Raw genomic sequence first — 15088 nt, forward strand, 5'->3', positions numbered from 1 at the left:
TCCGCACTTTAGTGACAGTGCAGACGTCCTCTTCAGAACGCCTCCTTATATATGGTTGGCTTGGTCTTTGGTTGATTAATTCTTATTTACAAAAAGGAAAGTAGCAGTAGGTACACTATTTTTTTCTTAAAATAATCAAAACTTAGAGGATGTATTCGTTTGGGAGTCAACAAAATTGTTTTGCATTTAAAAAATCTATGGATTTTCAATTGAGATTTGAAAGAGTCACTTAAAATCTTGTTGTATTCAATTAGAATTAAAAATTATCTATTCAAATATGATGGCATTCAAAAGTAGCCTCCTATGACAATGTACAGTATTTTATATGTGATTTAAGTAGAAAACACTTTTGTTTCAAGTTGTAATTGTTTTTATTTTTATTTTTTTTATTCTTGATATATCATTAGACAACATGCAGATGAGCATAATTTTTTCCATTAGTACTTTTTTGGCGTTGATATCGTTTGATCCATATATAAGGTTGGCAATTTTGATATGACCTGATAATATGACTCAAAACTTACACAAAATCAAACGGGTTGAACCCGCATGATAAAAAAGTGGGTTGGCTACAGGTCAATCCGTCATGAATCGTTTAATAAACGGGTAGACCATGGGTCAACCTGCCAACATGAAGTGAACCCTTTTATTAAATTGGTCGAGTTATATTATATATATAACCCGCGTACACGACTCGGAATGTACAAGTTAAAATATTTTCTTTCTGTTCAAGTAAACCCTAATTTGTGTTTGGCCCAAACTCTAGGTTACTTGACCTAGTGGTAATAGGGTTAAATTAGAAGGATTTAGATTCCTATTCAATGTATGATTACTTTCCTTGTATGATTGAGATTCTATGCATTGTAATCCTCTATATAAAGAGGCCCCTATTATCAATGATAATATATAGCGAATTTCTCTCAATTTTTGATTCCCTAAAACACGTTATCAGCACGAAGCCCTAACCCTGAAACCCTAAATTCGTAGCCTTCAAATCCCAGGAACCACCACCGCTCACCTTGAAGCTTTCACCTCCAAGAGCCCAGAACCGGCGGCTCTGCCCCCAAAACAGGCCGGAATCGACCTGAACGGGCCATCGGAAGTGACCAAACTGGCCTCCCAAGAAGAATCCGAGATCTCCTGCCTGGTTTGCCACCTTCTCTTCCACCCTCCACGACCACCTTTTGTCAGTAGTTGCACCTCGTCCCCAGATTCCGGGAACCGAAAAAACCATCACCAGAACCGGCCTAGAAATACCCGAACCGCTTGCCTGAAGCACCTGCACCCCAAACTGCCGGCAATCCTATTCTGTTCAGATCCCAATCCAGCCCAAAGCCCAGAAGCAAGGTGTCGGACCCATGTGCAGCAGCCCACAGTCAGACCCACGAGTAGCAACCCACGTGCAAGCCCAGAGACTGAAGCCCGATAGCATAAGGCTCACTAACGTTAGCCCAGAACTCGAGCCACGTCAGCCTTCCAGTCAGCACCACGTCAGAGTCTAGTCAGCCTGCCACGTCAGCAACTGATCTGCCACATCAGCAACCGTGCCACGTCAGTAGATTGGTCAACTCCGGTCAACCGTCGGTCAACCTTTTTCAGGTGACTTTTTGCGGCCAATTTTTCCGGTCAAAATTTCTGACAACTTTTCAAGGTAAACTTTTCTAAAAGTTCCCGCTTTTTTGAAGTTTTTATTACTTTTCTCTTCTTTTTGTTGGGGACTTGCAACCTCCCTTCTTCTACCCCCCTTTCTTCATCATAGGGGAGACCAAATTAAACTGAACTATGGGGGTTTGTGCTCACTCCAAGCTTAGAGCTTCTCTTGGAATTGAATTTCTTGGAAGCGACTACGCTCGGAAATTCCAAATTTCTTGGAAGCGACTACGCTCAGAAATTTTTATTATTTTCGTGGTAGCCTTTTTCTCTCAGAAACTAAACCTAATCTTTTGTTGTTTTTCAGGATGAGTAACCTGAACAAGTTGAGCTTCGCTCCACTAGAGACAACAGGCGCATGATACCACAAGTGGGTCTGTGATGTGCGCCAGCATCTTAAGGCTGATAGGATCCTGAGTACTATCCAAGAGCTAAGTCAGAACGTGCTTACTCCTCAAATAGCTACCGCTTTTGAAGCTAATAGAGCTATGAGAGAGGCCAATGAAGCTAAAGCCATAATTCTCATGACAAGGTACATGAATGACGCACTCCAAAATAAGTACCCCAATGAGGAAGACCCCAGAAAACAATGGGTAGAACTCGAGCAGCGTTTTGGCAACGTTCGTGACTTTTTGCTTCCTGATTTAGAAGTGAGATGGCATAGCCTCCGCTTTTGTGATTTCAAGTCTGTACTTGACTACAATTCAGAAGCACTTCGTATCAAGTCTTTGATGGATTTTTGTGGGCAGAAAATCACTGACACGATGTTGATCGAGAAGACTCTCTCTACTGTCCCCGTCTCTGCATTGATGATAGCCAAGAACTATCGGATTGATGTCAACGCTGGATGCATCAAAAGATTTCATGAGCTTATTGGAGCCATGAACGTGGCTGAAAAGTACGACAACATACTTGTGAAGAACTATAACTCTAGACCCGTGGGAGAAAAGCTAATTCCGGAGTCTAATTGTAGTCGCGCCCCTAAGGGAGTGTGCCTGGAATGAAACCCTATGGAAATGGATTATTCTGGACATTCTGCTCCATATCCTCGCCCTAAAGAGGAAGGAAATTGCCAAGATAGGCGTGCACGGAACCGTAGAGGTCAACGTGTGAAGAGAGGGAGAGAGGTAGAGCCTCTGGCTATGGTAGTGGCGCCACCAAGGATCATAGCCGTCCTCAACACACTCAAGGCGCACCTCAATCAAGGGAGCCTGACCATGATGATGCTTATCTTCGGTGTGGAGCGTCCGGACATTGGGCTAAAGCATGTAATGCACCCAGAATGTTGCTAACGCGTACAAGACGTATCGTGAAGTAAGGGAAGCAAATTATATGGAGCAAGAAGATCAAGATGACGATCTCGCTCTAAGGGTTGAAGACTTCAAAGGCCAAGATCCAGAGATTGGCAATTTTGATTAAGTCTTTTTATTTTCCAAGAGATGTAATAGGAAATTGCCATATATTTTTGTAGTAGATGCCAATGGTTTAGTATTTCTTCAAAGTAGGCTCACCCAAAGTAAGTGTGATGTCTAGGAAGGTTCTGAGATTAGTGGTACTTAAGCGAGCCTTGCTCCACCAACATCTCTCTACTCACCTGGTCACATTTATTTTGGAATTACCGAAAGAAGTTAGACGACTATCATTGTTTTGCATCAGCTAGCATTTTGGATTAGATTTTCTTTGGTCAAAGAGACAATGATGTAACTCTGTTGGCTTATGAATAAAATTTCGAGTTCTTTTCATTATGACTCCATTTTGATTCTGAGCATATGACTTTTGTGACTACGATGGCTGGGCCATTAGTATTAATTCAAGGACATGGTTCCCCTTGCCAAATGGCACCTTAATTACTATCACAGAAACTCTCTACGCTCCTAGGGCCAATCGCACCTATGAATAGCCAACGGATTCCATTTGAAAATGCATGTAGAGAACGAAAATGAGTTCCTTTGCAATACCTCTAATGATTGCAAACAAAGCCGCATCTTAGAGAAGTTTATGTGTCTCTCTGGTGGATTCTATGTCACTATTTAAGCTATTAATCCAATAAAAGTTATGAGAGAAGATCTCTTGGATTTAGACACATATTGGCTTTGTCACTACAGGATAGGTCATCCTGGTCATGATATGATGATCCGTCTGCTAAAGACTTCACATGGACATCTTTTCTCTAGAGCAAAATGAACCATGAATCAAAAGTTGATTCCTGGACTAAGTGTGACCGACACTGCTAGCTAGGGCACCGCCTCCGTCCACCACCAGCCTAGGGCTGGCGCAGTCCCTATCCATAATGCTATGGATGGCGTCCATCATGGTGATGGCGCCCCAGGTGATGCTGCAATCACCAACTTGCTTCAAAATAGCGTTTCAGACGCTCAGGCCTAACCAAAATTCTCATTGGTTACTCTAAAGCCTCTCGCTCATTTTACAAAGTCCGTTCCTTAGGGAAATTAGGACTGAGACCATCCTATGCAAAGGATATGAAAATACTCATTTTGTTCTTACATAGAATCCGTGGGGATTCTGTGGACTGATTCACCCTACTTGTGGACGTTTAAATATCTCATGATGTTGGTTGACACGCAAACACGTTGGTCACGTGTTTTGCCATTGTCCACTTATAATGCTGCTTATGCTACACTCCTAGGACATATCATATGACAACGGGCTCACTCCCCAGATCATGTTATTCAGTCAATTGGATTTGACTATGCTAGAGAGTTTACATCGAAAGACTTTTAATGGATATTGCAATGGGACTGATGTTGGACATCACATTCCCATGTACACACCCAAATGGCCTTGCGGAAACGACTACAATGGTAGTCCGGACATTGGTAATGCGTACCAATCTCCTTATATCCGCTTGGGGTGATGCAATATCGCATGCAGCTATGCTAAGTCGTCTATGACCCACCGCCACTCGATGTACCTCTGCGTTAGTGACTGGGTACAAGTATAGTACTTATGCATATTTGAGTGAGCTATTTATGTGCCAATTGCCCCACCACAACGCTCTACGATGGGTCCTTACAGACGAATGGGCAACTACGTTGGATTTGAGACTGCAACAATCGTCTGTCACTTAATGCCCTTGCAAGGCGATCTCATTACCTCTAGATTTGAGGGTTGTCACTTTGATGAGACAGTCTTCCCGTCGTTAGGGGAGATAAGAACATGAATGTTCAGCGGGAATGACAGGAATTGTCGTGGCCTATCCCCACTATGTCTCATCTCGATCCCTATTAAAAGGACAAGATCACACAAATATGCTACAAACATGCCTGCAAGGAAATACGTCCCTACAAGAGGACGTAGCGCCGCCCTACACGGAGGTAGACATGGTGCCAACGCCAAAGAGTATGGCACTCTGGCGTTACAGGCCATGGCCTCAGCTAGGATGAGTGGGAGGCCCGTGGGTTCGAATGATGCTTTGGTACACTCCAATCCTTTGGTCATCGACACTCAAAATCCATCTTATGAGTATCTTCCGGGTTTTGGTTATCGTTAGGGGATGCCTCGACGTTAGAACCTATTCCTCAGAATATAGAGCTCTATGAAAATTACACTAGTGTACATGAGATGTGGGATAGAAACTCCATCATACTTGATGATGTAGTTGCACATTTCGTTGCACATGAGTTTGTTGAGTTCGATGATATTGAACCACGCTCCATTGATGAATGAATGCCAATGTAGAGAAATTTGGCCTAAATGGAAAGATGTGATCCAGGTTAAGATGGATTCTCTAACAAAGATGAAGATTTTCAAGCTAGTGATACCAACACCTCCTAACATAAAACCTGTTGACTAATGGATCTTCGTTAGAAAGCGTAGTGAGAAAAAGATATGGTAATCTTGCCTTATGGCGCAAGGCTTCTCATAAAACGCCCTGGAATCGACTACGATGAGACATATTCTCTCATAATGGATGTCTTTACACTCCACTACCCTGTTAGTTTGGTAGTTTCCGAATAACTGAACATGTAGCTTACAAATGTGGTCACTAAGTATCTCTATAGGGATCTAGATACAGAATATACATTAAGGTTCATGGTGAACTTCATTTACCCAAGTCAAGTGGCTCTAGACCACGGAGTGCATTTACAAAGAGGTTGAAACGCTCGCTAAAATGATTACTTGCGTTGGAAGGGATATGCCCACGCGTTTCTATAACAAGTTTCGGATTCTATCGCGGTTCATGTTGGACATGATCTTCATTAGAAGCCCTTAAAGAGTTAATGGAAACCGCTGAACACTTGAAATCCGATTTTGAATTAAGGATTATGGGAAAACACGATTATGTCTCAGTTTGGAACTTGAACATCGTGTTGATAGATGCTTAGACATTTTGACAAGGTCAAGCCTTCAAGCACCCCCATGATCGTCCGTAGTCTTGATCATGAAAATGATCCTCTTCGTTTGAAGGATGATGACGAAGATGCGCTAGGGGCAGAAATTCCCTAGCTAAGTACAATAGGCGTATTATTGTACTTAGCTCAATGCACAAGATCAGACATCTCATTTGCATGAACTTGTTAGCTAGATATAGCTCTGTGCCGACGCGACGCCATTAGATTAGTGTAAAAGATATCTTTCGATACTTGAGATGTATGATTGATATAGGCTTGTTCTATCCCTACAAAGAGATGATGGATTCGGACCCATCACACACCAGAAACGCCGCCAACACTAGCCTGCGTCCACTATCCCCTTCCTAAAACGACATAAGTGTTTTGGAAGGTTTTGCTAATGTTGGGTATCTCTCTGACCCATACAAAGGTCATTCCCAAATTGGTTAAGTGTTCACCATGAGAAAAGACCGTGATATCTTGGAGGTCTACAGAACAGACCTTAGTCGCTATATCTTAGAATAATGCAGAGATTCTTGCTCTTCACGAAGTGGTTTGTGAATGTATATGGATTGGATCCATAATTACGCATGTTCGAACAATTGTGGTTTGAAGTTTACCACAGATGAGCCTACGAGCATATAGGATAATGCTGCTTGTTTTGAAGTAAGACTACATCAAAAGCGACCACACCAAGGATAATCAGCAACACCAGACTCTCCTCAAGATCAAGGTGAACTGGGTTCAATCTAAGGACAGTGTAGCAGACTTGCTCACTAAGTCATTGCCTAAATTTCACTTTCGAGAAACATGTTGGTAGCATCGTTTGCAGAAGTTATCCGAACTCCAATGACCATAGTCGTCAAAGGGAGATGCAGACATCAAGGGGAGGTGTCTACATGTATGGTCTCGAAACGTGAAGGGTGTATTGTGCTCTTTTTCCCCTTCGACCGAGGTTATTTTTGTCCCACTGGGTTTTTGTTACTCAGCAAGGTTTTTAACAAGACAATAAGAGAAGCACCGTGTTTGGGCAACACAAGGGGGAGTGTTCAAGTAAACCCTAATTTGTGTTTGGTCCAAACTCTAGGTTACTTGACCTAGTGGTAATAGGGTTAAATTAGAAGGATCTAGATTTCTATTCAATATACGATTACTTTCCTTGTATGATTGAGATTCTATGCATTGTAATTATCTATATAAAGAGGCCCCTATTATCAATGAGAATATACAGCGAATTTCTCTCAATTTCTGGTTCCCTAAAACACTTTCATCATTATTGGATTTAATTATTCATGAACTATATATGAATATTTATAATCTTTGTCTTGTGGAGTGTTAAGTGAATTTAATCAATTTATGCATTTTTTTAGTTAAATGGGTCTAATTTTTTAGCGAATTTCTCTCAATTTCTTATTCCCTAAAACACTTTCATCATTATTGGATTTAATTATTCATGAACTATATATGATTATTTATAATCTTTGTCTTGTGGAGTGTTAAGTGAATTTATCAATTTATGCATTTTTTTAGTTAAATGGGTCGCGATGTTAACCCTCAAAATGGGTTATTTTGTCCAACACAACAAAACTTATTTATTAAATGGGTTAAGCGGATTGGAAAAAAGTAATCTATTTAATAAATAGGTTGGATTTGAGTTTAAATTTTTGACACAATTTTTTTTAATTTTTTTTTTAAAGGGGTTTGGAACCCAGCCTAGCTGGAAGGCTCAGCCCCACGCCCGGTTCCATTTATTGAAAGAGTAGTAAAATTTTGAATCGGGGGGGACACTACATTTGAATCATAACAAGCATCCTCATAGAGAACATCCTGAATATAATAGCAAGTGTCTCATCTAACCAAATACCATCAATATACGATAAACCAATTAACAAGGTGTGCTAATCGATTTGCAGCACTATTTGCTTTACAGTGTAGAGATCTTATGCCATGCATAAAATGCTTACAATTGTCTAAAATCCTCCCCACAGTAGATGACTTGATTCATAAACTCTCGCAAGCGTACGAATCGTTGTCAAGTAAAGGAAGTATTAGAACCTTGATTATCGTACCTCGGGGATTAGGTGTTGGACCTAACCAAGGTAATTAGCACTAGAATAACTTAAAAGCACACAATGAGATGAAAATAAAAAATAAAATAAAATAAAATATTCACAAGGCACCAAGCCCCGGCAATGCTCTGCTTAGCTCACACTAAGCCTAATCAAAGCCACTAACTTGTAGCCCAAATGAGTTATGCACAGTTGAGTAGATGGATTCAATATTTGAGAGTTGATTTGAACTTAACAAAAAGTAATAAAATGCAAAACGATTAATAAAAATGCAAGGAAATTAAAGTAGAAAATTGTGAACAATATAATGAGAATGTCGGGTGCTAGGGAGGTTCGTTCACCCAAATCTCATGTGTCGGAAACTAATCTAATGTAGATGCAAATTTTCTACTTTGGCGGTAGTCGTATCCAAGGCGGTTCAAGGCTCAAGGACCAAAATTCTCTTTCATGGTATTCCTACTCCGGTTCAAGGGTCGTAGGAACTCACTTGACATGAATTAGAGCCGGTTCAAGGGTCTCTAATTCACATCAAGAGGCCTAAATATCGAGGAATTAGACTACTAAGCGACCCGCCAGCGCAATCACGCAACGGGTGTAAATCACCATGCTTATAACCCCTCGAATACGAAATTGAAGATTTCTAGCTTAGGAATTAGAGGGGGTCAAGCCTCTGACTCCATCCTAGACATGCTCAAAATACACACCCTAGAGTTGACTAGGCTCCTAGACATGCATTTTAACCCAACAAAAATAGATATAAGCATCCATCATATGAAAATTGCATCATTACATTAAAATAAGCATATTTTACACAAGATTTAGACTAGGGCACACAACCCTAGCCCCCAACAACAAAACTACTCACTACCCATCATTAAACAAACATCAATATACATAATTTAAAGAGGAATAAAGTGAAGAGAAGTAGGAGTAACAAGAACAAGCCACAAATTGCTATAAAGCAATTATGGCTAGCTTTGATTTATGGCTCCCCACTTTTACCCAAATTTGATTTGATGAAGATTTTGATGCTTGGGCTTCCCTTTGAATCTTGTGAAATTGATGATAATTAGTGGTGGAGTAGTGAAGAAATTATAGAAAATGGGTTGGTGGTGGTGAGTTTCGGTGGGAAGAAGAAGAGATGAATATGGGGTGGTTGGTTCGGTGTTAGAGAGAAAAGAGGATGGGTGCAGCCGAATTGAGGTTCAGGTGAGAGAGAGTATGAGAGAATAGGGTTTGATGGGAGAAGAATCAATATATATATATATATATATATATTATACATACTATTAAAGTTGGTGGGATGGTTACTGTTACTAAGCCGAGTAACAGTAGCGGCTGGAGCCGAGCCGATTATCGAATGACGGTTCTGTCCTTATTTTGTAAAAATTACATCATTGCCATTGGACCTGGGTATTTGCATCTGGAAGCCTCTATCAGATAAGAGTCTATCTACACTTCTAGCTTTATTAGTTATCAAGAACGATCGAGAGAGAGAGAGAGAGGATATCGGTTATGTTTCTTTGCTTTGCACGAAGAGATAGAGAGAGATCGGAGGCAAGTCTCACCTCATCATCTGAGATCGGAGGTTAGTTGCTCTTCTTCCAGTTTCAACCTTTATTGCTTCGGATCGTTCGTCGTATTGTTTGTTTAGAACACCCCGCGATTGGGATCACTATGTTTTGAGCACTAAAACTGAATCTGTGAGTGGTTTATGTGATTATGGGGACATATATCTTCTTTAGTCCCTACTTTCGAATCTGTGTAATCATCTATTGATCATAAAGATCCAATCTTGGCTTGCGTGTTTTGATGGCTTCATAGGTTTTGTTTCTCCTAATTAGTTTGAATCATTATCTGGAATAGATTTATTTATTCAGCTGTCCTAATAGGGGACTTCGATTCATCATAACTGCTTGAGAAAAGTTGCCCTTTACAAAGGGGTGGATGAGTACAACCGAGTGGGAAAACTGATGAAAGATCGTGTTTCCTCACTCCTAATTAATTCTGTACCATTGTGAGGATGGCCTTTCTGATTAAACACTAATGTTCTGTCCATATCCAGTTGTTGATTGGCTTTAGCCCTTATTAAAATATGGAATATGGGATGTAGTTTGTTGGTATACTTTTGCATGGCTTTTGATGGTCTTACTGGTGAACAAAGAAGTTAGTTCATAGCCGCATTCTTTAAATTTAAGTCCAAGTACCTGTGTAGAGGTTATCATACCTGTGATTATAGACCGAATTTCAAGGCCAAGTTAGTGTTTAAAGATTTTCACCCAGTGTTAGAGCTTGGGACAAGTTGGTTCAGTTCTCAATTCCTCTTTGTTTTGATAGTCAGTCAACCATATACATTACTCTTTGTCAGGGGTGAAGACTGCATTATACTTGAACATGGTCTATGTAGTAGATAATTTCAATTTATGATTAGCCAACTTGGATCCTTATTTTCCATAAAAATCCAAGTGATCTCCATTGTTTATAGGCTTGGGAAGCTGTAGACACTCTATTGGTCACCATTTGTCCTAAACTAATTACATTTCTGATTTAATAAATGAACTTAATGTGCTTTTACTGGTGGATATAGGGCTGGTTGGATATCTCTGCGAGGTAGGCTTGGGTTCGTTTTGGAAGAGGTGTGTGCTGAGATTGTGATCTAGTTTAGGAGACGGGCTTTGGGAGCAAAAGAGGTATGTGTTTTGTTGCTTTCTCTAGTCTGTCAAGTCAAGGTTGGTGTTTTTTTTCGTCTTTTGTATTTGCAGATTTATTAGAAGAAAAAGGAAGAATTATGAATAAGAGAAAATTTATAATGAGCTTATTGTTTAGAACAGGTGTGTCAATAGTGAAAAGAAGTGTTACTGTTTTTGGGTAATCAGGTTTTATTTCAAATAGTGTTACCATTCAATCAAAGGTGATCTTCTTGGCCACTAAGCACTTTGTAAAGGAATGGAGATTTTCTGGTGGTGTGGAAAGAACTATCACTAACATTGGTTTGCCATATCAAGTTTGACTGATAAGGAAATTGAAGTCAAGAGTGAGTTGCCTCCAAGTGAGATGGTGGTAATGCCACTAGATGCACAACTATTAGACAGCTAAAACAAGAAGCCGAGATTGTCCTGAGAGATACATATTAAAGAAGTGTTTCTGGACCAGTTCAATCGGGGACAGTTTGTTTCTCTTCACACAAATACTATTCTGATTAATGTAATATACGATATTTTACCAGTTTGATCAAGAATAAAATTATTTTCAATATTATTACCAATAACAAATCCCGTGGCAAAGCACGGGTGCCATTGCTAGTATGTATGTGTATATATATATATGTGTGTGTGTGTGTGTGTGTGTGTGTGTGTGTGTGTGTGTGGTCTCCTTAATTGAATGTGTGGCTGGTCGTTTTGCAAAAGAGAGGAAGATAAGGTCATGTGCTAATGACATCAGCAAATGAGAAAGAAAGAAAAAGCAGCATGTGGTGTGCTGGTGGCTTTGGTGCATGATTAACCAATTAGTTAATTGACTACTTAATTGATTATCTGCCATTTCATTTAATTAATTTCTCCCTTTTCTTCTATTTCTTTGTTTTCTCGATCCTCTTCTTCTTTTCCTTTTCGCTAGCTCAAACGAATGATTGTCACATATTTGCTTGCATTGATCGATTGACCATTGTTGACTTTTTGTCGATAACTCCAATTAGCTTCATTTTCACACAACTTCTTCCGAACTCCACAACTCCGCTTATTTACTACAATATGAATAAAAATGGATTAATTACATAGTAATTGACTTGAGGATTAACTTATTTATAGTATTTTAGACACAATTACATGCATAGAAATGCGTGTAATCACACCCCCACACTTGAACTTTGCTTGTCCTCAAGCAAACTAAATGAAATCTAATCCAAAAATCTACTAACTCACAAACATAAGTAAAATGCGGTATTAGCCTTTCTAACCATAACCCTCGGAGAACTTATTATGTACATGACTATGAAATAGATGTAATCACAACATATGATTTATGAATTTGTAAGGCAATTAAGATGCACATGTAATAGATGCTCAAGTATATGCATGTATTGACCACGTGTCAAATCAATCCACCATAATCACATAGGCATATAGAAGACCCAATATAACCCGCTAAACTCACATAGGTTCACTAAATATTACCGCTCAAGTGTTTAGGGGCTATAAGTGTTTCACTCAAAAGCAATTTCATAACACGATGCTCAAGTATATGCATGTATTGACCACGTGTCAAATCAATCCACCATAATCACATAGGCATATAGAAGACCCAATATAACCCGCTAAACTCACATAGGTTCACTAAATATTACCGCTCAAGTGTTTAGGGGCTATAAGTGTTTCACTCAAAAGCAATTTCATAACACGCGTCGCCATATGCTTGCTTTTCGATCTCATCTCCACTAGGTAGCTCACAACTTTCAAGATCAAGAAGTTTTTTATTTGGTTGTGATGGGGTTATGGGACTAAGGGCAAGTGGCTAATAGAAATGAAGGATAGAGAAAGACAAATTCCATGGAAATCGGTGAAGCAACTCTCTCTTGTAGAGATTTAAGACTTTTGATGTCGAATGCTAAGTCACTCACTCTAAAACCCAATGTACAACCCACACTATACTACGTAATACTCTTTTTTTCTTTACACAAGTTTCTTCTTCTTATTTTTTTTTTTTTTCTACTTTTCTTTTCCTTGAACTTTCTTTCTATTTTCACAGACTCTTTTTTTTTTTTTAGAACTTTCTTTTCTATACAAATCACTCACCCCCACACTTATTCTTTTGTAACCTCACACTTTTGACTTTTTCTTTCTTTTGAAGCACTCCAACATAAAGTCATTCTCTAGAATCGCTTTACCAACTACCATGGAAGGGTAGGATAAAAGTGTTTAGGTTTGGTAGGGATTTGTGGTGCAAATGAATAAAAAGGCTAAATATATAAATAGGCTTAAAGTAGCAATCTAGTGATAAATATTTTTTTGGGCACATGCTTCTTTGGCCATGGTGGTATTAACCTAATTGCCTCAATCCTTTCTATCCCGTCGTAAGCTAAAAGTAGCCTCGAGAGGTCTCAAGCAAGTTCTAGATACGCAATGTCATGAAATTGTACACACATGAAAGAATAATTGAATGAACGATGCATGCACTATAGATATTAGGCTCAAAAGCTCACAAATAAGGCATGCAAGTTAATTAAATCATCTATATGCTTCTCTAGTTATGATGAACCAACCTAATCATAAGCTATTTGCACACGTATAGTCAAGCATAGATCATATATACTCTTAATCACAAAATAAATTCAAAGTCCTAGATCATGCTTAGTCTATCCACAATCATAACAAGTTAAGTCCATGGCTCGTCATTGGGGTTGGAAAAGGCATTAACCAATAAAATATAATTACATAAAGCTAATCTAATTAATTTTTTTTTTTTAGTGACGAAAATAGGGCACCCGAGCTCTCACCCCCACACTTAAAACCAACATTGTCCTCAATGTTGTAAAGTGAGCTCGAAAGCTAAAATTCGTGTTCGATTTAGGCATGAGAGTGAAGTCCGGGCGAAGGCACAAAAATTGAGCTATGAAAATAAAAATCTAAATGTGGTGAAAAGTTACGGAAAACCCTCTTTGTCGACCCTCCATTGCTCGCGACCCTTGGAGAAGATTAATATGAGACACCAACCACAAGGCACAAGGCCTTGACTTCCTTTACGTATGCTCCATAATAGCTCTAGGTGCTCATGAAAAGATCAACTCCATTGAGAAATGTGTAGTGTCCAAGAGCAATGCATCACAAATAGCTCATCAAGGAATAAGGACAAGGGTCCTCCATTAAGCTCGTGGTCTTCATCCCATCAACTCACAACACAAAATCATCCTCCATGACCTTCACACAAGAATTGTAGCTCAAAATATCTCCTTTTTCTCCACACTCCAAGCAACTCCCAACCTCCCAAAAAGATGGCTAAATAGCCTTATTGATGCAAAATGAACAAGAAAGAACATCACAAATAATGCTAGGGTTGCCCCCCTAGCGAGCGCTTTGTTTAAGGACTTCATTGTCGGTCCATATGTCAAGGATGAGTCAAGGGAGGGTGACCTCCTCCTCTTGAGTGTCAAATGTGGTGTCTAAGTAAGGTTTCAATCGATGCCCATTTACCTTGAAGGGCTCCCCACCATGAAGATTCTTGATTGTGATAGCACCATGAGGGAAAACTTCAACTACCTCAAAAGGTCCACTCCATCTAGATCTCAACTTTCCGAAAAATAACTTGAGCCTAGAATTGTATAGGAGAACCTTTTGCTTGGGAAGAAATGTCTTCTTCACCAATTTCCAATCATGTATCACCTTGGTCTTCTCCTTAAACAATTTGGCATTCTCATATGCTTCTTCTCGGATCTCCTCCAACTCACAAAGATCAAGATTCCGCTTCTCACCACTTGCTTCCAAGTCAAAATTCAAAAATTTGATAGCCCACATAGCTTTGTGCTCAAGCTCGACCGGAAGGTGACAATTCTTTCCATAGCACAAGCGGAAAGGAGACATGCCAATAGGGGACTTTATGCGGTCCAGTAGGCCCATAAAGCATCATCAAGTTTAATGGCCCAATCCTTCCTAGAAGAGTTTACCGACTTTTCCAAAATTCTCTTAATCTCCCTATTTGACACCTCCACTTGACCGAAGGTTTGTGGGTGGTAAGGTATAGCAACCTTATGCTTGACCAAAAAAATAAATGTGTAGTATTTTTGGGAGGATGGGAGGTGTTCGGAGTTGGAAGTGTGAAGAAAGAATGAATGTGATAGAGAGCAGTTTCTGTCCAGAAATTTCAGTTCATTTTGGGTGACTAAAGTTTCAGATTACATGTTATTTTGATCTGAATTTTTCTGTAGACATTCCGTTATGTGTCTACTATCTTGTACCAAAATTTCAGCCACTTTCAGTCACTGGAGCTCTAGTTATTTAATGGTCAATATAAGGAGGTTAGAACAGA

General features: G+C 39.6%; 1 protein-coding gene across 1 annotated transcript; it reads right to left on the reverse strand.

Moving 5' to 3' along the window:
• Positions 1-14181: 14181 nt before the first annotated feature.
• On the reverse strand, positions 14182-14643 carry LOC112184011. The gene has a single exon (XM_024322314.1). It carries the CDS (start codon positions 14641-14643, stop codon positions 14182-14184), a length of 462 nt encoding a protein of 153 aa, XP_024178082.1.
• Positions 14644-15088: the final 445 nt, after the last annotated feature.

The sequence above is a fragment of the Rosa chinensis genome, chromosome 2 (assembly GCF_002994745.2).
Source record: "Rosa chinensis cultivar Old Blush chromosome 2, RchiOBHm-V2, whole genome shotgun sequence".
NCBI lineage: Eukaryota > Viridiplantae > Streptophyta > Magnoliopsida > Rosales > Rosaceae > Rosa > Rosa chinensis.